Here is a 23,273-nt window from a genome sequence, read left to right as displayed (position 1 = left end):
TCCTTCCAAAATCCCTACTTCCTGATGAAGTCACATGGGTTGCTGACATTCAGCTATGCCCCCTGCTCCCCTCAAGGTGCTGACTTCCTGTCTCCAGAGAAAAGAAAGTGAATGACTCTGGGAACTGCTGTGGAGGCTGCTTCCTGGGGTCAGAGAAGAGTCCCCAAGGAGAGAGGGACAGCAGGGATGGCATCCATGGGCATGGTGACCTAAATGGTGCCCACACCCCCATCTGCTGCTCTCTGTCCCCACCCCACAATGGCTTTCAAAGCCACGACTCAGGGAGAGCCTTCCCAGGAGAAGGATGCGCTCTGCTGGGTGGGGCTGAGGAGACGGGGTGGAGCTCAGGGGAGTGGCCCCTCCAGCACCCCAAGCCCGGGCCCAGGCAGGAGCCCCCACCCCCTCCCTGGGCAGCCTTCCTGCCTTCTCCGACTTTCCCCTGGATAAACAGGAAGTGTGGGGAGAATCCAGACTCTGGTCTTTTTTGAAAGCTCCAAGCATGAGACATCCGGCCACAGTACCACTTGGGGAGCTCATTAAAATGCAGCTCCAATACACAGCAGCAGCACCTCCCGGCCTGGGCCCCAGAATCTTCATTTTTAACAAGTTCTCCAAAAGACATTGGCACTCACACAGACCTGGCTGGGGAACAGACCAGAGCTGAAGGGGATCCTTTTTCTTTCCTGCAGTCAGACCTCCTGGTTTCCTCGCTTGTGTGACTCTTGGCCATTGTGTGGCCTCTTTGAGCCGCAGTTTCCTCATCTGAAAGATGGGAGTGGTAATAATTCTACCTCAAAGGATTATTGAGAAAATAAAAGTGTCCAGCACATAGTAAAGGATCCCTAATAGTCAGGTATTAGTAGTGCAGGAATAACTGCTCCCCTGCAAACCTTCTTTTTCCCAGATGTGAAATGGGCAAAACCACATCTTTCAAAGCAAGTACTATGCTTTTCTGAGCACGTAAGCAGCTTCATCATGTACCTATGTACCTTTAAAAAAATAGGGAGATGGGTGGTATTGTCTTCTTGCTGTTCACATTGTTCTTCTCATTTAAACAGGGAATGCCAAGAAGAAATGGCAGCAAGTATTCTACAATGTTAGCTCATTAATCCTCAACTGAGCAAAGTAATGGCTCAAAGGAAATAACGCTATTTGTAGAGTAAGAAATGTCATTTTCTGAGTAAGGGTGCTTTCCCACTCTTTAGGGTATTTGTCTCCACTACCTGCTCAGCTGTCTCCACTAATTTTGTCAACGCCTTCAGATGTAAGTCAGAGTCTTATTTTACCTTTCACCCCACAGAATCCCACCCTCAAGGCCCAGCCTCCGAAACTCCCACTGAACTGAGTTCCTGGAAAGGAGGGCTGTCTAGATCACTTGACCACAACATTTAGCACAGGCTTTGCATGAAGCAGGTCTCAATAAATGCTATCTGAAGCCATGCAAATCATTATTGCAGTGGTCTTTACGGAGATAAGAGGAAAATGGAAAGCAATGACACTGGCTTTGCACAAACAGGCCTGCCCTGGAGAATAGGGAAGCGCCATCTCTGACAATTTGACAGAGGAAACCCAGTATATAGATAGACTTATATCCACAGGACTCATGAGCTACACCAAAAGTAATGTTAGGGACTCCTTAATTTTTCTGATGAGTCAGCTTAGCAATATTTTTGAGGAGTCTGTTTTGCACTGGACACTCTAACAGGAACCTTGGAGCTAAAGATGAATGGGAACCTGTCTGTCCCTGTGAAGCTGATATTCAAATGGGACAGTAGTACAGGGGGGCATCCAAACACGAAGGCTGACTGTGTTTTATCTAAGATTGGCAAATTCCTACTCTATGTGCTATAAACTGTTCTTATAAAAATTGCTTTGGCTTTTTTTCCCTATATCACATTTTTCTTATCGAGCATCAAAGTAGCTTAAAACTAATCTTAACAAAGTCTTTCAAAATATTCTATCTTTTGGAGACAGATCAAATGGTAAGAATGAATTCTTAATCATGTCAAATCTCTTTGCACTGTTAATATGAATTGGTTAACTTCGAGTAATGAGAAGTTGAAATTACAACACATACAAGGAACAAAAAAGTCATTTGAACCCCAAATGCATGACTGAACAGTCGTCTTGTCCTTCCTATTTTGCTCTTTTGTTCACCACTGTCTTCCACAGCTGATTATTTTCATCCATTTCTCCAAACAGATATTAATAAACTTCAGAACTTCCGTTGTGCCCTGCACCTCAATACAAGCAAAACAAATTAGTTTTCTTATGCTATGATAGATTTATTTTTCCATCATTCCAGCTTGCTTTTCATGAGTCACATATGAAGTACAGAACGTTTGCAGGATGTACAATTTAGCCGTTTGGATTCCATCCATTTCTCCAGGATCACACTGGTGGGCATGTTAATTAAATCATTCTGCAGTTTTAGAGCAGAATTAGAACTGAGCCTTGACCAGAAGGAGGATGAGCATTGGCAGCGGAGGCCGGAAGATGCCAAAGACAGAGGTGTGGCTGGGGGTGGGGTGAAGAGGGGCCAGGGATGGATCCCCACAGGCATGATGACACCTCACGGTATGGCCAAACCACCAGATATGAATGTATAGACACTGGCCTGTCCACACCCCTCAAGTTTGCAATGCTCTGCTCAATGCTTCAGAAGCCCTGCCCCCACCCGGAATGCAAAGACCGCCCAGGGCTCCACCAGCTCTGCCTTCTCCAGTCCTGAGGTTGGCTCAGAACTCAGCTCCCTCTCCAAAGGCCTCCTGGGTGTCAGACAAGCCCCAAACCTCAGATCCCCCAGGGCCTTTCAGATATTCCCCAAGCACCTGACCCCCAAGAGACACCACTGGCACCAGCATGAGGCCCTGGAAAGAGTAACAACAGGCACGGAGGTCCCTCTGAGCCCAGGGAGCTGGGTCATGTTCTGGGCCAGTTCTGGGGACCAGAGACTAAAGGAAGCTACGAGGCCCTGCATATGTTCCCTAGGATGCTGAGGGCAGGAAAAATACCGGGTAGAGCACTTTCTGCTTGGCCCTCCAGCCTGCCTGGGCCCCTAGAGGCTCTTACTCCCTTTGGACTGCCCTGCTCCTCATCTTTTGACCCCTGCAGCCCATACTGTGCTCTCCCTGGAGAGCCCAGGGTACTTCCTGTCTGCCATGTGATCATTTGGAACTCAATCATAGGCTGCCTTAGGACATCTCTGTATCGGCCTTTAGCTATTACGTTATGATTTCCCCCATGGGATGTTTGATCGCAGTTCCTTAAAGGCAGAGGAGCCCCTGGCAACCGGGGGCAATCTGGGCACACTGTAGGCATGACAGTGATTGCTCTTGTGGCCTCACCTACAATGTTAAGATGAATGGTAGGAAGCAGGAACGGCTGATGGGAGGAGCAACTCCTTTTGTTCTGAGGGTGTGCAAATGAGCAACGGGAATCGGGCATTCCTTAAAAGGTAATGGAATCCAAAATAATAATTTTCCTCAATTATTTGGACACTCCTTTGGACATGAACTATCTAGTTTTCTTAATCCTTCATGCAATTGTGTGTAAGTAGATGCCCCTCAATTCTAGGGAAGAATGGTGCTAGCACGACAGATCTGGAGACAGGTAGCCTTGGAAGGAAGGGTAATGGTACGCAATGGCCAGAACCTGCAGCTTCATGTGTCGCTGCTAATAAAGAATCTAGACTACTCAGAACACCTCCTGTCCTTGTTCTGCAGGTGACAAGCCATTTCATTGTATTCTCTCAGTATTGTATCTTGGCACCAAAAAGTAATACATTCATTCACTTATTCAGCAAATGTTTACTGAAAACCTACCTCTCCGTGTGCAAGCCCTGGACGAGAATCTTGGCTCACAGTCATAACACGCAGTTACTGCTCTCAAGCATTTGCTCCTTCCAAGGGGGGAAGGCGGAGGTGACCAAAAGAACAGTACATGGTCGGGCTGTAACAAAAATGCTACAGAAATACAAGTGGACCCAGGAAGGCATCCTGGAGCTGAATACAGCTTGGGACTTGGGGCTTGAAAGATGCATTGTTGATCCTTTAGGTGGAGAAGAGGAAGACATTCCAGACACAGGGGATAGACAGTTCATGCTGAGGCAGGAAGGCATGAAGAGTCTGCTGCACACTGAGAAAGGCAGACCGCTCCCCGGCATGGGCTCTCAGTTGTGTGTGTGTTTTGGTACGAGGGGGTGAGGAGGCCGGAGAGTGGTGAATAACCTTGATGCCAAGCCTCATTTATATTTATTCAGTAGATAAGGGAGTTTTTCAATCATGGAAATAAGTAAAATAAAACTTTCGGAGATGGAGGACAGGAGGTAGCTGCCTCTGACCATCTACCCTCCACCCCCCCAGTTGGAGGGTTTCTAACCCCAAGGACTGGCCCCGTCTGAGGACAGCCCACTCCTACATCTAAACGCATGGCAGGCGTGCGCAGACATCTTGCTCAGGTTGGGAGGCTCCGGGTGTGGAAGGGGGTGCTGTTAACATTGATTTTAGGAAGATGTTCTGGTGTGAGGGAAAGCCGGAAGTCAGGAAACCAGTATTTGCTTATACTCTTGCTTGCCAATCCAGACAAGAGCTATAAACGCCTGGATTGAGGCAGAAAAATGCTTCAGAGAATAAAAGGAGAAAACTGGCAGACCACGGGCCCTACTGGTTGTGTGGCTCAGCCAGACAGAGAGGGAAGGAGGATTTTTAGGCAACTCCCAGTACCACACACTTGCTGACACAAGGAATGCTGGGAAAGGTGGTGGGTTGTTTTTTTTGCTTTTTAATTTGGGTTGACAGGATAAACTTTCACTTGCGTCAGTAAATAACGTTATTCATGTTTATAATTTTTTTTGCATCAGCACAGTGAACCCCTTTCCTTGAAAGGGTATCATGGTATCATGCCTGTGGCAAAGGGCCCCCCTTAAAGACGTCCTGTTGTTATTCAAGTCCCTTTCCTCCTCCACATACTTTTCCTTTCTCCCACTACAGATTCCCTCTGCATCAACCCCTCCCTACCGCAAGACACCAGAGTTCAGGCTGAGGGCAAGCATGGAGTAGTTCTGGGCTCTGGTGCAAGTATGATTTCTATAAAAAGACATTTTAAAAACAAGGAGCAATGTTGCCATTTTGCCTTTAATGGAAAAGTGGCTAGCAGTAACAGTAAAAAAAAAATCTTTTATTAAAAAAAAACTCTATCCAACCTCGAGGCAATCACTGTTTGAATTTTCAGAAATACACATACACTTGAAAAACAATAGTTTGTATAAAAATAAACTCTGAACGTGTGACTAAAAAGGGAGACCCCCCACCCGCTCCAGTCTTTTCAGCTGCATGAGAAAAAAGAGCTGAGTCCGAGCTGGGTTTACCCCAGTGCTGAGGGGGCTTTGGCTTTGGAAGACAGAGCCTGCTTGAACCGTCTCTTCAGATCTTGCATGTTTGGGGAGCGGGGCCGGGGAATGATGGAGGCTCTCCTTCTCTCCCCACCGATGCTGTGCAGTTTGCTCACTTCTTTGCAGAGATGCTGAAACACATCACAGACATCTTCATAGTTTTCACTGGTGGAAATTTCAAGGAACAGGCTGCCCAGCTCATTGGCTAGTTGAATGCCATCATGTGTTTGCACCTGCCGGGCATGCAGAAGGTCCCCCTTGTTGCCCACAATGATGACTGGGGCCTTAGAGTCAGGGTGGACCTTCCGGATGTGCTGGTAAAGGGGGCGGATGGACTGGTAGCTGTCGTAGTCTGTGATGGAGTAGACCAGCAGGAAGCCTTCTGCCCACTGCATGCATTTGGACAGGGAATCAACCATCTGGGTGAGGCTGTGTTGGACCTGGGAAAGATCAAAATAAGACTGGATCAAGAAAAGCCTCGGTGGGACATGATTCAAAATAACATCAAAGTAACCCTTGAAAAAAACGTTTGAAAAAGAAATCACTAAACATAGTTTTCAGATTCTACCCAGTTTCTGCAGGAGGATTTTGATAGGGAAAAGAGTACATTCTCAGGCAAGCTCCCTGACTGGATTATTTTATTAGCTGTTAACAATGCTTTATTTTTAAACCCTTGCTTAGCAAGATAGGCTGTGGTTAACTATGGCTGACTGAAGAATGACTTCCATGAGAACTTTCAAATCAGAATGGTGCAATTTTTAGGAAACTAACTCAGGATAAACAAAATATTGAAAATAAGCCAAGATAAATACCGATTCCCAAGCCCACAAAAAAACATCTTTAGCATGTCCTTCTTGAGAATGTTACAGAAACACATTCCTTCTTTCTGTTTTTCTACAAGACCTCCCTAGAAGGGAGAGCAATTAGTAACTTGTTAATCAAGTTACATTCCTGACAGCTGGCCAAGGGGTCATGGGATTGCAATTACCAACTCCGTGAACACTAGAAACAGAAGCACTTCCCAGTTCCTGCTCGGGAAGAAGACCCTCTGCAGAACCCCACCCCACTAGTTTTGTTAAAGGCTCCATGGCCCAGCTGGGAAACCCTGCAAACTCTGATGCCCCTCCTGCAGCTCTAAAGAGAAGTTAAGCTCTCTCACCCTTTTGGAGATAGAGGACAGGAGGTAGCTGCCTCTGATCCTCCACCCTCCACCCCCCTCTTGGAGGGTTTCTAACCCCAAGGACTGGCCCCATCTAAGGACAGCCTACTCCTACATCTAAATGCATAGCAGGCGTGTGCAGACATCTTGCTCAGGTTCGGAGGCCCTGGTTGTGGAAGGGGGAGCTGCTGGCTCCAGGCAGTGCTCACCTGGATGACCCCGGGAGTGTCCTGGATCTGCAAGGATAGCTGGTCTCCCTCAACATAGACAAGCCGTGAATACAACTTGCCTGGAGAATGAAGGAGAGTTTGCTTTTAAATGCTTGCACTCTCATCGCGAAAAAGAAAACTGGAGCATGCAACCACACGAGCAGAGCGCACGAAATCATTCTAACCTGTATTCGGTTCATAATCGCCAATGAATCTCTTGGTCAGGAAGCGCACAATCATTGCTGAAAAGGAAATAGGAAAATCAACGGAAGGACTGGGGCAGAACAGTCGAATCGGGACCCTCGCGGAAATGCAGGAGGAGGTGAAACGCAGAACCGCTGAGTGCCCTCATCTCAAGGCTCTGCAAAACCAAGGGGCCACCGTCGAGGCCTCCCGCAGGTCTCACGGCAGGTATGACTGGGGGCATTCTACCAGCCGTACCAGCCCCCATGAGCCAACAGGTGCCAGCGCCGGCGAGAGCGCTCCCGGGGAGCAGCCGGAACTCGGCGGCCGGGGTGCAGGTTCTTCCCGGCGCCCTGCCCTTCTCCCCCGGCCCAGAGCTCCAGCTCATCTCCCAGCCCCCGGCTGTCCCGGCCGGGCCGGGGCTGGGCGGCCGCCCGGCTCAGTCCCCGGGACACTCACCGCTCTTGCCCACGCGGCCGGCGCCCAGCACGGCCAGTTTGATGTCCTTGGGCAGGAGGTAGTCGGAGGAGGACTCGGGGATGGGCGCCAGCAGAAAGTGCCCGGCCATGGTGGGCGGCCGCATGGAGAGCGCCGGGCCTGGCGCGTCCCGCCGCTGAGCGCAAGCCTCCCGCCGGGCCGCACCGCCTCGCCGCGGCCCGCGAGCAGGGAGCGTGGGAACCCGAAAGGCGGGGACCGCGGTGCTGGCCCAGCTGTCACGGCGGCGGCTTTTAAAGGGCTCGGCGCGCGGACGCCCCTCCTCTCCCCGCCCCTTCCTGCAGCCCCGGGTGTAGGCAGCGGCCGGACGCGCAGGGACTGTCACCGCCGGCTTGCGCAGCGCCTCGCCGCTTGACGCTCGCGGCCGGGACCCGCGCGGCTCCGGGCCCGGGAACGCGGCCAGCGCCCCGAGCGCGCGGGAGGCTCTCGTCAGGCTGTGCCTGCGTAGCCCTGGTGGCCCCCTGCACCCCGCGGAGGCGAGCCTGGCTTACCAGAGCCACCAGTGGGCGAACCTGGCATCAGATTAAGAGCTATGGGCCAAAGAAAGAGGAAGCATTCAGCGGGATGTTTCTGCAGCAATGGGAGGGATAGATTCCTGTCGAAGGCAGCTCTGTTTAAAGAGGTGCTGAAGGTGACATTAACAGGGGAAAAGGAAGGGAGGGGGAAAGAGCCTTGAATTAGTATCTGTATAAAGGACCTGCGACCTTGGGCAAGGAATCGGTGTGGCCTTGCCCCAGACCTGTGAAGGCCCCTGGGGGCAGCAGTTTGCAGCCTAGCCTCCACAGCCAGCCCCCCTGGGGCTGGGGCCCATGGAATTGACGCATTAGTCAACACTAATAAGCATTCCCTCTGCTGGAAAGCTCCTGCTCTTAACTATTTCTCCATCACTAATACTGTCCTGTGCACTTGAGTCATGCATGTGCTTCGTTACTGAAGTGCTTACTTCTGGGTGTAAAGTGGAGTTTAAGGTAGGGGTAGGAAAGTGGGACAAAGAGGTCACAAGAGAAATATGGCCTGGTCTTGGGTTTGGGAAGCCTTGGGATCTAGTCCTTGCATGTTAGAACTTCTACTTCTGGCCTCATTTGTTCCAGTCTCCTATGTCCAATTGATGCCGGGGTTTCTTGTTTGCGGAGTCGAAAAAATGAACTTAGCAAACACCCAAGGTAGGAGAGCCAGGGAGAGGCTTTTATTTAGAGATACAGTGAGAGGACAGAGCTCCCCACAAGAGAGCCCATGGTGGTGCCTTGTCTAGGGGTTTTATAGGCTTGAGGATTTTTGGGGATGTGAAAAAAGGCTTAGGGTTGTGGACTTGTTAAGTGGTCCCTGAATATTTAGAATTAACTTAAATTTCCTGCTCTGATTTCTCCCCAAGATACCGAGATACCGGTGTCTTGGTCTGGGAGCATATCAAACAAGGCCACCTGCCCAGCCCCTAAGGTGGGCTGAGGTATTGTTTGCTAAAGAACAAGTTAAGAATTTTATTTCTTAAACTTCTTGGGTGTTAAAATGCAGTCTTATCTTTAAGGTGGATCCTTCCTGCCTTTTACTATGTTGTTTATGGCAGGGCCTACATGCTAAATTAGTTGCCCAGCTTGCAAATCACCTCATCAGGTCTGAAGGAGGAAAGACAGCACATAGGCCTGGGCCTTTTAGCATGCTACAGTGAATCTTACACATGATTACAAATGATTAGCTTAAAAAAAACATGTGCTGCTCTTCTTTATCTGGGGAATATTAACTGATCTCACTGAAGAATGACTCTAGAGCTTAATGTTTAACACAGAGTTTTGGTAGGGGGTTTCCTTGCCTGTAGTTACATTGATCTGACTGTAAATATCTTGCCTTGCTTTTTCCAGAGGCCCTCATCCTATTCTGTCTAAGCTCATGATGCCTGTCTCACAATTATCTCTTAGACAGCCCCACTCTTACCTCTTTCTCTCTCAGTTGTGTCAGTTAGCTTTGCCGCATGACAAACCGCAAAAAACTTAATGGCTTAAAACAATCCCTTGTAGCTGCTCACAAGTCAATAGGTCAACGGGGTGCTGTCCTAATCTAGGCCAGGCTCAGCTGATCTTGGCTAGGCTCTTTCATGCTTCTGCAGACAGCTGGCAGGAGGTGGGAGGCTGGCAGCTGGCTGGCAGCTGCGCTGTGGGAAGGGGCAGCGACTGAGTCACATGACTCTCCTCACCCAGCAGGCTGGTCCAGGCTTGTTTTCATGGTGGCTGAGCAGGGTTCCAAGAGACAGTGGAAGCAGAAAACGCCTCTTGTGACCTAGGCTCTAGTGTGGGACCCATCCCCTCTGTTGCATTGTTGGCCAAAGCAGTCACAGTGCCGGCCCAAGTCCAAGGGGTGCAGAAATATACTCCAGGCCTTGGTGGAGGGACTGAAAAGTCACATTTGAAAGGGCTGGGATGCAGAGAGGAGACTGGGATCCCGTTTTGCAGCTGACCGCATTAATGAATGTGCCTCTGTCCACCCTCTAGCCCAAGCCAGTGGCCTGTGAGCCACCCTTGACTCCAACCTCTCCCTTCCACATTCATTAACCACCAAGTTCCATCATTTCTACTGCCTACATTTCCTGGTGTCTCCTCCTCTCCATCCCTACTGCTGTCTTCACTGCTCAGCTGAAGAATCCTGAAATAGACCGGGAAGAGATGGTGACTAGTTTACTTGCTTCTTGGGGATGCTCTCTCTTATCACTGCTGCCATCCCCACCCCTATCTCCCAGTTACTCATCCTCAGGGTGCCCTTGGCAGTACTGATCTCAGTTGTCTTACTTGCTGGTGGAATATTTGTTTCATGTCTGTCTCCAGGAGGGACTCTAGCTTGTGTCTGTACTATCCAGCATAGTGGTACCTCAAACTTACAAGGTCCTCAATAAAAGTTTGTTCACTGACTTTTTGAATGAACAAATGAATGAAAGATGTCTTCACTGTGTGAACTTTAAAAGACACAAGTCATATATGTAACCATTATCCCAATACTTTGGTTTTGAGAGCAACCTGCTCTCAGAAGAAAGTGTTCAAGGAAACGTCCTGAGATGAACTGCCATGTTTCAGATGCAGACTTTTGGCTGTCCACAAAGCAATCTCCGTCTGTTTAACTTCAGTTTAACTGGGAGACTTGAAGCAGGACACCTCCTTCCCTGACAGGAAAAGGCAACATAAAGACAGTTACTATTTACAGAACAACCTTGAAACTATTAGGTTCCAGAGGTCCTTGAGCAGGTCACTGATAGAGGTCTGTTGTCTCTCAAATTCTCCTGGCTCTTCTTGAACACAAAATGGATCCTGGTTCACCAAACATGAAGTCCTCATCTGATTAGGGAGGGAGAAAAGGACTCTCTTCATCTCTTTTTACCAAGAGATAATTCTCAGAACCCTGCCTACTCCCTTTTATCTCAATGGGCCAGAAATGAGAAGTTGGGTAAGTATTTATCCAAGTATCTAGCAGGTGACTGGGATGGCCACGACTAGCTTAGAAACTGGCAGCTCCTCCCCAGGGGCTAGACACATTGCTACCCTAGTAAAAATCAAGAAGTAAAAGGGGTCACTGCTGAGCAGCAGTCAGTGTGCTCTGCCAGACATACCCCCCTGGAGTTAAAATGCAGAACTTTTAAAAGAAAAGAGAGCCCCTTCTTGGCTGAATCTTGGGCTTATCTTTTGACCTCATTCCCTTACATTCCTTGTCAGGAGTAAGATTGGTTTGGTTTTGTGGGTATGTGTGTATGTGTGTGTGTGTGATAACAGATCAATTTTAATTCTAGCATGCCATGCTATACAAGGGTACACTTTTTAACTTCATGGGACTGTTGTACACATTCAATAAAGTGACAAATCTGCAGTACCATTTAGTATCTCACAATCAGGAATGCATTTTTGAACTGTTTATACACAATCCACAGAACTAAAAACAAAATCAGAAGCCATCCACAGTTACACTAACTGTCAGTCTTACACTTACTACTTGAAAAACAGGCAGTATCTCGTAGGGGGTATCAAAGTGACTTCAGATTCTCACCCTGTTGTACTCTACAGGGAAGGTTTCTTGAGCGGGTATGTGACTGGCCCAAGGTGGGCACAAATCAGAATCAGAGCAGCAAGTTCTACCACAGTTTCTGTAGTTTTCACTTTTTTTCCTTTGTCAGTTAAAAGTGAACAGTGAGAATTAAATGCTTATCTCTACATATACACAAGGTATGCTGTGAAAGCATATTTGCCTACAAACATATAAAAATACTTGTTAGCTAGTTTGGTATGAAAACAATGTATAAAAGTATATAGCAAAACATTAATCATCTCCGACCCTGGAAAGATCAGTTCCATATTTTATATTATAAACAGAAAGTTTGTTTTAAATTCCTTATCCAGAAATACTTGAAAAGACAAATTATTTTACTCTCAACATGGCTGTGAGTTAAATTAAAAACCAAGAACACTGTAACACCTAAGTCCAGAATGAGTCCAAATATTTGGCCACATGGAATATTAGCATCTTTAAGAGTAGGAGTAATAATAAAGGCTCTATATGCAGTTTTTAATCTATAAATACAATAGGCATTTTGGTTATTTTGGCCACTGGAAAAGAAAGGCTGTAGCATCAGCAAATAAAGGTTAGAGATACTCACCTTTGTGGATTCAGGTCAGTGTATTTAAGGCTAACTAAAGTTGACATCAAAATTTTTAGAGATAGGCAAAAATTCACATTTTAGAAATACTCCATTTCTATTTAGAGTAACAATAGGCAATGTGATTCCAGAGGTTATTTCACAACCTATGGCTTTAGCTTGGCAAACAGTTTACATTCCAAAACTGATTTATTCCTATTCAAATGGAATAAGCCCTTAAAAAAGAATGTCTTGTGTACTGATATGTGTTTTCAAGGAATCATATAATCTTTGAAGCAGCCTTAGTGTTTCCTTTAAATGTTTTGAGTTGACCATAGATTGTCAGAACTGACATAGTTGACAGAAAGGATTAGCAAGCGGCTTGATCTAAGGTTACTATGGTGACCATTTGTCTAAGGCTAGAAATGTTCCCATATGATGTAAATGTGCGGAGAGGAGAGGAGAGGAGGGCTTTGCTTAGCAGTTGGTAGCTAAAATTCAAGAGATCCTTAGAAAATGACACAAGGGCAGACTTAATCTTTTTCTGTCCTTGTTGTTTCTGGTAAAGGAAGACATTCCTGCTCTTAAAATTTCCTTATAACCTGGATAAGTTCATGGAAAGCTTGATCTACGTTCATGCTAATCTTTGCTGGCACCTCTATATTATGTCACCTTAAGTTGTTGGGGTAACTGCTGTCCTTCTTCCTGTTACTTTTGATGATCCAGATCTGCTTTATTACCAATTAATATCATTGGAAATTCACTAAGGATCATTTTAGCTGAAGGCCACTCAGGAAGATTCCTAAGACTGTTCTCTGGTAAGAATTATGTTCCATTCTGCATTCACATTGCATTTGCTCAAGAGAGCTCAAAATGTTATTTCATTCTCCTTGGAAAGCTTCTGCATTTGCGAATACAGATAATCCAGGACCTTTTAACACAGACAATAGGTTACTCAACTGTAGAATTATAAATAGGCTTTCTGAATTGTTGCTGCTTGTGTTCTATTTCATTTTGGGTTTGTGTCCAGAGTTATGTAAAATTGTACTGCAACCAATGTAACACAGGCTACAGAAGTGGTTTTAAAAAAATAATAGAAGTGCGTAGGCACAGATACGGATGCACAAATCCTGTGGGTGTTTATAGAGTGAGTGTAGAATTTGGTAATATGGAAGTATTAGGCTTGGGAAATTATTAACCCATTATCAGGTGCATAAGCTTGATTTTAACTCTCAGACAAAACTTTGCCAAGGGTCCCCCTCTAATTCAAGAACAGCTCCCACCACAACTCATCGCCTAACATCAACTATCTTTCCTGTATATCCTAGATCCTTGGCTACTGAGCTGACTGGAGACTCAGAGATTCTGCCTATTTTCCCAGAATAAGAATTATGCTTCTCCTCTGCTATCTCCCTAATTTATGTCACATCAACTCAAAATTACTGCAATGTAACTTTCTGTAAGACTCTGTCTAGAGCTGGTATAGAACACAAACAGCTAACTTGCTATTATCAAACATTTACTGAGAGGACCACAAAGTATAACACATACCTGTCTACCTTCAGACATCCCCAAAATATCATTGCTCCTTAATAAAGCCTGTGAAATGGGTAAAATACCTTATAAGTTGAGGTTTAGACAAGTTTACTAATGTATTCAAAGTCAGGGAGCCATTCCGCAGTGGACATCCTAAGCCCTCTGATTTCAAATCTTAGCGCTTTGCACCAACGTGGAGGGCAGGCTGGAGAACACTGGTTATGCAGATGGAATGAAAAAGATCAGGGTACAAACTCTATCAATAGAGTCACAACAGGGAGACAAACCCGAGTGAGGTAACCAGGGAACGCTACAGGGAGAAAGGACTGGTCTCTGAGCATTAACAATGCTGAATAGGTGGAAACACAGGGGAAATGATAAATCAAGTTGAGGGAACAACACAAGCAAAATTGTGAAGGTGGTATTTGGCAAGTTCGGAGAGCTATGCAGAGTCTCGAAGATTGGGATGCAGTGGATGACCCAAAAGGTTGGGGACCAGACTATGGGTGGCAAAGACTGCCATGCTGAGGCCTTATCTGGAGGTCACGGAAGCCACTGTCCTTGAGGAAGGGTAGTCCCCACTCTACAGAATGATGCCAGTGCTAGCAGCATGTAAAGAATAGGATATGGTTTGTGCTTTCGAAGATCTTTAAACTGTTTATTCTCCTCCCACAGTTAATTTGAACCTCTCTTCTTTCTCAGGAGAAGCAAAAAATCCAATTGCATCTTCACTTGAGCTAAGCCATCACCTCATTTTTCATAGTAAAAAGTACCCCACTGTGTTTCTTTTCCGATCCCAATGATTTCCACAAATTCCAATCTTGCTAGGAAAGTAGGTATGAGAGCCTTCATTCTCTGTGCGTTTGCCATTTATTTGGGGCTCTGTGAGGACTGCCAGTTGCTCCTCAGCACACATTTTTGCTGTTTGAAAAGAATCACAGTACAGAACCTTGAGCTGCTTGTTCACGCTACACATTCTCCACCTCAGCAACAGTGCAGATGTTGCCTCACCATTATTACTCACGACCAAGCCACTTGGCAGATTCTGTAAAGATTTTCTGTATGAACACTACCAATTTTCCCCCCTTTAAGTGGAGATGGGATGAGTATCAAGTTGTTTTAAATTATTTCTCGTGCTCAAAACGTAGAACCTTTTTGTAATTCTTACTAAATTTTAGCATGTTTATATTTTAGCATTTCTTTCCTTCTGTATAGAGAAAACACTAATTCGCACTAGTGAGAATACAAAAAAGATACGCAACTGCTTTTATGACACAAGAGGAAAACTGAAGAGTATTTTATTCAACCCTTGGGATTGGGTTCAAATGAACAAAACAGAAGGCTTAGAAGACAACTGGCTAGTTCAGAAGAGAGTTAAATGCTAAGGAGCCACGCAGCCTCGTTTATGGTCCTGACTCTGATTGAAGAGCAGGGTGAAAAGTTTTATAGTAAGAATATTTTTCTTCATTCTCATCGACAAATGTTTTCAAGAAAAGAGAATTCTATAGTAAGGGATTAATTTATAATTGCACAATCTGTGATGGACCTGTTTATTTAAAAATAACTTATTTAAAAGGAACTGCATTTCAAATAATTTTATCAACTCATGCATTACTCAAAAGCTCAGAGATTTCAATTTAGTTCGTCTCCTCTAATAAAACCTTCCTAACTGATCTGTGTATTTGCAGGACATGCAGACGGAGCTGTCCAAGAGGGAGTTGGAAATGCACTTAGAGCTTCAGAGAAAGTGGAATCTGAAATCTGAGTCCCAAGTGTAATAGAGATGGCTGAAGACAAGGATCAGAGGTTCTCAGACGAGCATGCATCTCCATCACCCAGAGAACTTAAGAGTGCTGGGTCCCACCCCAGAATTTGACTCAGTTAGGTCTGCAGTTTTCACAAGTTTCCAGATGTTCATGCTGCCACAGTTGGGGGACCATACTTTTGAGAACTACTGGCCTAGGTCATCCAGCAAGAATCTACAAGAATTAAGACAGAGATGGAACACCAAAGAAGGATGGGAGAGGTAGAACTTGGGTGAACAATGGCAGAAGCCTCTGGAAGAGAAAAAACTTGGTGGCCCTGTTGATTAGGAAGATAAAAGCAATTTGAAAACAAGTCTCCAAATTTAACACGCGAATTTGGTAATCTGAGAGCAGTTTTATCAGAGTGGTAAAGCCGGATCTGCTCTGGGAGGCTGGGAAGTTATGAAAGGATGAGGAGGGCACAAGAGCAGCTCCTTAATTGGCTGGTTTTCACAAGTCTGCAGGCTGAAGTCAAGGAAGCAGAAACGGAAAGGGTCAAGGATACAAAACCTAGAATAATCAAGTGAAACAAGGGCAAAAGCATGCTCTGAACACGAACTCTCCCACCCTTTACCTCCTTGATGCCTCATTTTGCCTCGTTCTACATGGGGCTTCAGGTCACTGCTCTCCCAGATTGTGACCAACCGCCTTTCCAGGTTGTCCTCCCTCCGCTGGTGCAGCCGGTTGCAGTAAAGGTTCCCTAACTTAACAGCTATAGATGCAAGTTGATAAAATTCTTGATATCCCCCACCCCAAAGAAAACAGACACTGAATAGTGGTACTTCAAAGAAAAAAGGGAAGGGAATGGAGAATGAGGAAGTTTATTTTTATAGAATGTTAAGGGGCAGTCTTAGTAAAATTCAAGGACGGACTGAATAGACAAACCATGGGGATCCTTATTCCAGAAATGACCAAATACAAAAACTCTTTGAGTCCCGCATACTTGAGGCACAGGCTACCTTGGATGGCGGGCTTTGAATGTGAGTGTGTAGGCACTTCAGTATTCGGAGGTCAGAAAGACAGTAAAATCTAGCAAAGACTGCAGAAGAGGTAGAAGGAAAGGAGGAAGCGTTCCAGAAACTTGAGGCCAAACTCAGGGATAAAGAAATGTGACATTTTCTCCCACCAAACTAGCAGACTACATTGTAATAATCGATGCGGGAGAGTGCCGAGACAAGCATTTTCACTCATTCATAGGAGTGCAAACTGGGACAACCCTTTAGGAAAGCAACTTACCAGATTACTCAAGAATCTGGAAAACACTTCTTAACCCAGTATTGTCCATGTAAGAAAAAGTATCTTAAGGGATTAATCCAATACAAAAAGATTTCATGCACATTCACAGCATTGCTATTTTTACGTTACTATACATCAGATGGGGGAGTTCATTTGCTGATAATCTGCCCTAAAAACCCTAAACTAGGAGTCTGCAGCCCTGCCCTTAATGTTCAGCTTCACCAGACCCGCTGGATGTAGGTGTCTCACAACCCCACGTTCTTTTCGACAAGTTGCAATTACAGTTCAGTTAAACATGGTTATTTTAGGCTCCAAGTGCACTGAAGACTGTCAGGAGGCATTTGGTCGCATCCCTTCACACATGCAGGTGACACCACTTACACAGGGAGCAACAGACTTTCTATAGGTTTGTAAACGCCATAGGAAAAGAAATTGAAGAGTAGAATACATTCATTTTTCATTTTTAAAAAGCACTGCTTCTCTCATTAATTTAAAGAGCACTTCCTGAATGCTTACCATGTGCCAGACCCTAGGAGTGCAGTCTAATTAGACAGTCCCTAACCTCACGTCTAGTGGGAAAGACTTTAAATTATAAGCTCTGTAAAATACACACACACCTGTCCTAACAAACATATGGGGGATTCCATTCCATCAACCCAAACGGAGTAATCTGATTCCAACATTTCCATTCCTTTCCTTCAAATACTTGCATCAGGGAAGTTTCACCCGGACACTCAGGATGAGTGGACGACAGGCAGGAATTCACCAACTCGACAAAGTGTAGGTCTTTCAGGCAAAGGAACTAGGACAAGGACAATTGCAATAAAAAATTTTTCCAACAGCTAGAGCAGCTAGGCTGGGAAGTGCTCAATTCCCTTTGGATAGAATGAATTTGAGTTAAGTCACAACCAAGTAGCAATAGAATAACCTCAATGTGCTCAAAGCATACAGAGCAGCTTTCAAATGCTCCCCTTAATAAACTACTACAGCACTCACCACACCTGGCACGTGGAGTCAGACTACCCGGGATGGGGCTTTGAACACTGCATCTCACTTCCTTTCATGTAAAATAGGCATAACAGTATACTCCAAGCTTTCTGAGTAAATCTGGTAAAATGCTTAGAATGTTATACATGTTATATAAATGGTTACCTTTATTTGAACTAGTCAACCATTGAACACCATGAGCTGGGGTCACTCACTTAGTGGAAAATCTAGGTAACTGTCAACTGTCCAAAAATTTAACAGCATACTGGATGAGAGGAAGCCTTAGCAATAGTATGAATGGCTGATTAACATTTCTGTATTATATACTACATTCTCACAATAAAATTTAAGAAAATATCCTTCCAAACTGTACAAATCCCCATTTTCCAATGTATTCACTGAAAATCTGCATATAAATGGACCCACACAGGTCAAGCCCCTTGTTTAAGGGACAACTACAGAGGTACTCTAGTTTCAAATTATCAGACTTGCTTTGAGCCCTATTCCATGGAAGGTTCAAGCAACTCAGAACTAGTATGTGACTCAAACAACAGGGTGCTTTAAATAATCTATTTTTAAGTAGCTGGCTTCAAAATAAGTCTCTGACCCTTAAAACACAGCTATTTGGTGTATGAGACAATTACGAGTAATCAACTTTCCCTGTGCTTAACTGTACCCAACAAATAACCTTTTAGATTTCTTTTTTTCAGAGTGAATTAGGGGACCGTTTTCAAGCTACTGTATTTTATAAATAATATCTGGCAGTTTCCTAACCGAGTTTGGTTTTTGTTGCACAATAAAGCAGCTCACAACTTTCAGCAAGAAAAAAACAGATCTGAAGAGTAAAGTCATCACCCAATCTATCAGGACACCAAGTTTGCTCTAAGTATTTCTTTGGGGGAGGGGACACTACACTTTACTCAATTTAAGAGAAACAGTCTTACAGTCCAGAGATCTTTTATTGATTGATTTATTTATTACACCCATCAAGCCATGAATTCATAGGGAATGGGTTCCAGCAGCTCAGGCTCCTTTCCATTTGTTCTCACAAAGTGTGCTTCTCTGGGTGGAGCTGGCTATTAAAAAAAAAAAGCCAACAAAATAATTAAGTACTGTAATCATTTTCAAAGTGCTCTCAGAAGCAGCAAAATAACATATACACAATTCTTTAATTTCACTAACTTTCACATAGAAGAAAATTATCACTGAGCAATAGTTTCCAAAACCAAAACCAAGAAATCTTGTCAGTGCCACTCACTCACCTGGCGCTTCAGTTGAACCCAAGTTCCTTTCTCTTTGGCTTCCTTCTTTTTCTGATCATTTTCCTTCACACGCTTCAGAAAGCTATCTCGGCTCTTGGAGTGCTTAATGTGCTCGATACGTACATTAATTCTCTTCGCAAGGATCTTGCCCCTGGAGAGAGCAGAAATTCTTATAAATGCTTCATCAAAACTGTTAACTGCAACTCGGAAAACTCTTTTGGCAGTTTCACTCACTAAATAATCAACCTTGTACCCACAGTTGGAATCAACCAACAAGTTGACTTATCGACAAGGTGATTTACAATCATTTACTAATCTAACTGGAAGAAGCCTTGAGGCAAGCATCCCCACTTTTAAGGTCCCTCTTCTGATATGAGGACAGACCCTGAAATATTAAATAACCAAACCCAGATTGAAATAAAACTTATGATTTATTTAACTTTTTATACTCTAAAAACCAGGACTGCTTAATACCAAATCCCAAGGAACTTTCTGGTAAGTCTACTTCTCTTTGTTTCCTCTGACAGGATACAAGACAAACATCCAGTTTGCTTGGGTTTTAAAAGGACAGTTCCTTTGCCCCACTTGAATGGCCAATAAAGACATAAGTCCAACTGGCAAAGTGAAAAGCGGGTAGGAGGGAATACTAATTAGCCACAAAGAACTGTAACATTACTTACTTTACTTGTTTGTTCACAACAATGCCAACAGCATGCTGGGTAACATTATAGACTCGTCCAGTTTTGCCATGGTAACATTTGTGGGGCATTCCTTTTTGAACAGTGCCCATTCCCTGTTAAGGAAGGAAATAAATGTTATGCCAGCCATTTCCCCTGCCTTTTAAACTCTAACTTTTATTAAGGTAACCAAGATATACTAAGATTTTTTTTCTTTTAAATGGCAACTCAAGAGCTTTCAGAGCCGGTGAAATGTGTTTTTCACATTGCTTCAAGCAATCAAAAAGACAATCATCATTAAGCTCGAGAGTGCCAAAATATGTTTAAAGAGGACAGAGGTTTCACTGTTAATCTCCATCAGTATTTAAATTTTCAACTATTTGTTTTCACCTCACTTTCCCAGCCCCAGCTATTAACAAGCAGATGAGAAAATTTTAGACTCAAAAAAGCCTCAAGATTAAAAAGTCTACAGTAAAATAGCACCTTAAAAACTCGGTTTCTGTAAGTAAAATTAAATTTGCACACTACTGTCTTATGAGCACTTATTCAGGCAATATATTTTTCCCATTTAGGAGACAAAAAAGGGGCGAACAAATACAACATACACTAATGTATGAATTCCAATATTAGATTAAATCCAACTTTTCAAAGTTTTAATGTTATTAGGCTACTTATAACTGTAGGTTATTTCCCCAATTTTGCAATTTACCTTGATGTCTACTATATCACCTTTCTTGTAGATTCGCATGTATGTGGCCAAAGGAACAACTCCTGCCAAATAAAAATAAATCAGTTTCAATTATCAAGGTTAAAAGAACTGGTAAGCTTACTGGCTTTTAATACACACTACCTTTGACAGTCACGTGTATTTTAAAATCTTGCTAGTTGACAATTTAAGAAACTACTATATAAAATTCACACTTTTTATTTAGTAATAAGTAGATGCTACTTAATTAATGCCAACACGTTAAATGAAAACCACAACACATTTTAATGTATGCCGTATTTGCTCTCAAGAAGGGTAAATCTACTTACCATGTTTTCTAAAAGGTCTAGAAAACATATAGCGGGTGCCTCTCCTCTTTCCCTTTGTGTTGGTCATTTTGGTGATTTACTGAAACCACAAGGTATAGAACAGTCAAATACAACCACAAAATTGATACTTACTTTAGCCAGTTACTCTTTAACCAAAAAAAAATCACCTGTTAAATTTCAAATGCTTGCATTACAATAGCAATATCAGAATCACAAAAGTTTAAAAAGTGGATTCATCAACCAGTATTTCTTTGAAAAGGGTTAAAAAAAACCCATCTTTTAGCAAGTAAGATCTTTGACAAAACTGCAAAGTTCTGACATTAAAACTTCTAAGCAGCAGAACTGGATTTTAGAACACAAACCAGTAGTTTTCCTATTAGAATATAAAATCCCAACAGTAGCTCTACCACACTATTAATCATAAAACCCAGTGTAGAAGGCCTAGGGCACTCCAAGTACTAACTAGAATATATTGTTGGAGAACATGACAAAATTCACCTTGCACACTTACATGCTGGATTATACCTTTCAATATCAATGACTTTCTGTGACAGTAAAGATCTTTGCACAGCATCTATTAACTGTACCTCCATCTTCACATTAATGATTATTTACTCAGTTGTTTACTAGGAAGTGTATCTAAGGTAGAAGAGGGAAAAACTGGCTTTATAATCATGGGCCTAATTTTGACAGAGGTTCTGCCACTTGCTGGGAGACAACATTTAAACTCTGATTACCACCTGTAAAATGGGGTTTTAATATTTTTATAATTGAAGTAACATCTACAAAACATTTAGCAATTCCTAGCAATCATAAAGTGCTTAATAGTAAATAGTAATCAATTTATCATTATCTAAAAATTCTCTTACAAGCATTTAGAACTGAACTTTTCACTTTGTTTCCCAAAAGGTCAAAACAAGGGTTTTTATTGCTTCAGGTCATTCAAGGGCAGAACTACCTACGACTGTGGCAATTACTCCTACTACAGGCAAAATACACCTAAGTCAGCCTTAACCTGACAAGTCTTCTAAATTAATTGGTCTCTTAATTAACACTCCTTAAAGAATAGTGACTCCAAAGCACCTTTTTCATGTAACTTGGGTGGTAAAGATACACAAGAATGCTTCACCTAACCCAACAAAGCTTTAAAACTGGCAACTAAGCATCTAGTAAGCGCCACATACCCTGTTGTAATCCTCAAAATCTCTATCCTAATATTAAGTTCATAAGGAGAGATGCTCTGCCGGTCCAAACCACTTTATGGGTCTCAAATGGCAAAATCATTAATGGAAGTCACTTGTTACTCCAGAGCCCACACTCCTTCCACCAGACCCATTTTTCCCAAGGAATTCTTTTTCATCACGACCCAATATACATAGAATTGAACGCACTTTTTAAGTACTTCAGTGCGAAGTAACGATGATTTAGATTCTTTAATAGTACCAAAAACAGGACGCACAACAGGGCGCAACCTGCAGGTTGCTCAACTCTGGTAGCTGCCTACTAAAATCTATAAACTAGACAAAAAGATAAGAAGACTAAGACTAAGTGGTTCAATAAATATCCCCCTAACCTTCTTAATCAGAGACATGGCTATTGGGTAATCCCTTAACATGCTGCCCAAGAATTAACAATACTCTGTGGCAACCTTACAGTACTTTCCCTTTATCCGGGACAAAATTAAAAATCGGAAATCATGCGTTAAAGACGAAAGGTTTGGGGTTTGTTCCCACAACTCAGAGGGCACTTCACTCTCTTCTCCGACCACCAGTCCAGGCTTTCATGCACACCGGAGATTAAAGCCGACGCCTGGTTTTAAATCCATTCCTACTATCCTTACCCGACAGCATTACAAACTTATGTTTTAGATTTGGGGGTGAACTGCCGCACTTAAAAGTTGCAAAAGCATCAGGCCACGCGGCCCCCACAGAACGTGTCCGTGGAGGTTCAGGATACCGAGACGGAAGCCTTGGAGACATAGAAAAAAATTCCTTTCCAGACTAACCCGAGTCGCCCCACCCCAATAACCCGGCCCGGTTTTCCTCAACCCTGTCCCCCTGCAGGGCAGCGACACCTCAGACTAGTCCTGTCCCCCGCCTGCCGCTGGCGATCTGAATGGACGCAGCTTCACCACCCAGGTCAAGGGGCCCCAGACAGGCTGGAGAGTCTCTCTAGAGTCCCAATACACAGCCTCGAATACTGCAAAGACAGGACCTAAGTCTGCGACACGTACGGCGCGGGGAGCCACGCGAAGACCCTACCTGGAAGATGGCGGTTCCGGCCGAAGAGAAGAAGGCGGTCCTGCGCGGCGCGTCTCACAAGGGCCTCCGGGCTGCCCGCGGCAATGCCTGAAAGAAACGCCAGTTGAAAACGACTTTTCCGGGGTGGCGGATCTTCCCTAAGACCAAGGAGAGCCTGGGAGGACATTTTCCTTCCTTGCGAACAGGAGGAAATGGATTAACAAATGCTGGCCCTGAGATTTTGCCAGACAACCCGGAATGGGGCCTTCAGGGCGTCCAACCGGACGCCGACGCCCGAGCGTGGCCGGCGTCCGTCCTGCGACAGAGCCTACGCCGGAAGTGGGCGTGTGTCTGCGTCCGCACGCGCCCGGGAGCGGCCTGTCGTTGCGGCTTTAAAATGTTAGCAGTGCTAATGATTGCTGTTCCCGGCATGATTACGAGGGCACAAGTG

At 44.3% G+C, this 23,273-nt stretch overlaps 2 protein-coding genes and 2 non-coding genes across 4 annotated transcripts; all 4 read right to left on the bottom strand.

Moving 5' to 3' along the window:
• Positions 1 to 5,116: 5,116 nt before the first annotated feature.
• RASL11A (RAS like family 11 member A) lies at positions 5,117 to 7,952 on the bottom strand. The gene is made up of 4 exons (XM_017643434.3): positions 7,403 to 7,952; positions 6,946 to 7,002; positions 6,761 to 6,840; positions 5,117 to 5,832 (listed from the first exon to the last, which is right to left on the bottom strand). Exons 1-4 carry the CDS (start codon positions 7,524 to 7,526, stop codon positions 5,365 to 5,367), a joined length of 729 nt encoding a protein of 242 aa, XP_017498923.3. The 5' UTR covers positions 7,527 to 7,952; the 3' UTR covers positions 5,117 to 5,364.
• A 10,596-nt stretch (positions 7,953 to 18,548) lies between these two features.
• RPL21 (ribosomal protein L21) lies at positions 18,549 to 22,969 on the bottom strand. Its single transcript, XM_037003730.2, has 6 exons — positions 22,844 to 22,969; positions 20,583 to 20,661; positions 20,257 to 20,318; positions 19,551 to 19,663; positions 18,871 to 19,021; positions 18,549 to 18,684 (listed from the first exon to the last, which is right to left on the bottom strand). Exons 2-6 carry the CDS (start codon positions 20,647 to 20,649, stop codon positions 18,595 to 18,597), a joined length of 483 nt encoding a protein of 160 aa, XP_036859625.1. The 5' UTR covers positions 20,650 to 20,661; positions 22,844 to 22,969; the 3' UTR covers positions 18,549 to 18,594.
• Positions 19,380 to 19,506, bottom strand: LOC118969501 (small nucleolar RNA SNORA27). The gene has a single exon (XR_005057427.1). It is a non-coding gene; the product is annotated as a small nucleolar RNA SNORA27 (small nucleolar RNA).
• On the bottom strand, positions 19,781 to 19,851 carry LOC118969500 (small nucleolar RNA SNORD102). The gene has a single exon (XR_005057426.1). It is a non-coding gene; the product is annotated as a small nucleolar RNA SNORD102 (small nucleolar RNA).
• Positions 22,970 to 23,273: the final 304 nt, after the last annotated feature.

This window comes from Manis javanica, chromosome 1 (genome assembly GCF_040802235.1).
Source record: "Manis javanica isolate MJ-LG chromosome 1, MJ_LKY, whole genome shotgun sequence".
NCBI lineage: Eukaryota > Metazoa > Chordata > Mammalia > Pholidota > Manidae > Manis > Manis javanica.
The sequence above is the reverse complement of the archived record's forward strand: the minus strand, read 5'-3'. Positions and strand labels throughout refer to the sequence as shown.

Excerpts from the sequence above, each read along its gene's own strand:
- RPL21 (XM_037003730.2), bottom strand. The coding sequence starts at position 20,649 with ATGACCAACACAAAGGGAAAGAGGAGAGGCACCCGCTATATGTTTTCT. Across the intron at positions 20,319-20,582 it reads TAGACCTTTTAGAAAACATG|GAGTTGTTCCTTTGGCCACA; the intron begins GTAAGTAGATTT and ends TTTATTTGGCAG. Across the intron at positions 18,685-18,870 it reads GGGTTCAACTGAAGCGCCAG|CCAGCTCCACCCAGAGAAGC; the intron begins GTGAGTGAGTGG and ends TTTTTTTAATAG.
- RASL11A (XM_017643434.3), bottom strand. The coding sequence starts at position 7,526 with ATGCGGCCGCCCACCATGGCCGGGCACTTTCTGCTGGCGCCCATCCCC. Across the intron at positions 6,841-6,945 it reads CGATTATGAACCGAATACAG|GCAAGTTGTATTCACGGCTT; the intron begins GTTAGAATGATT and ends TTCATTCTCCAG. Across the intron at positions 5,833-6,760 it reads ACACTCCCGGGGTCATCCAG|GTCCAACACAGCCTCACCCA; the intron begins GTGAGCACTGCC and ends GATCTTTCCCAG.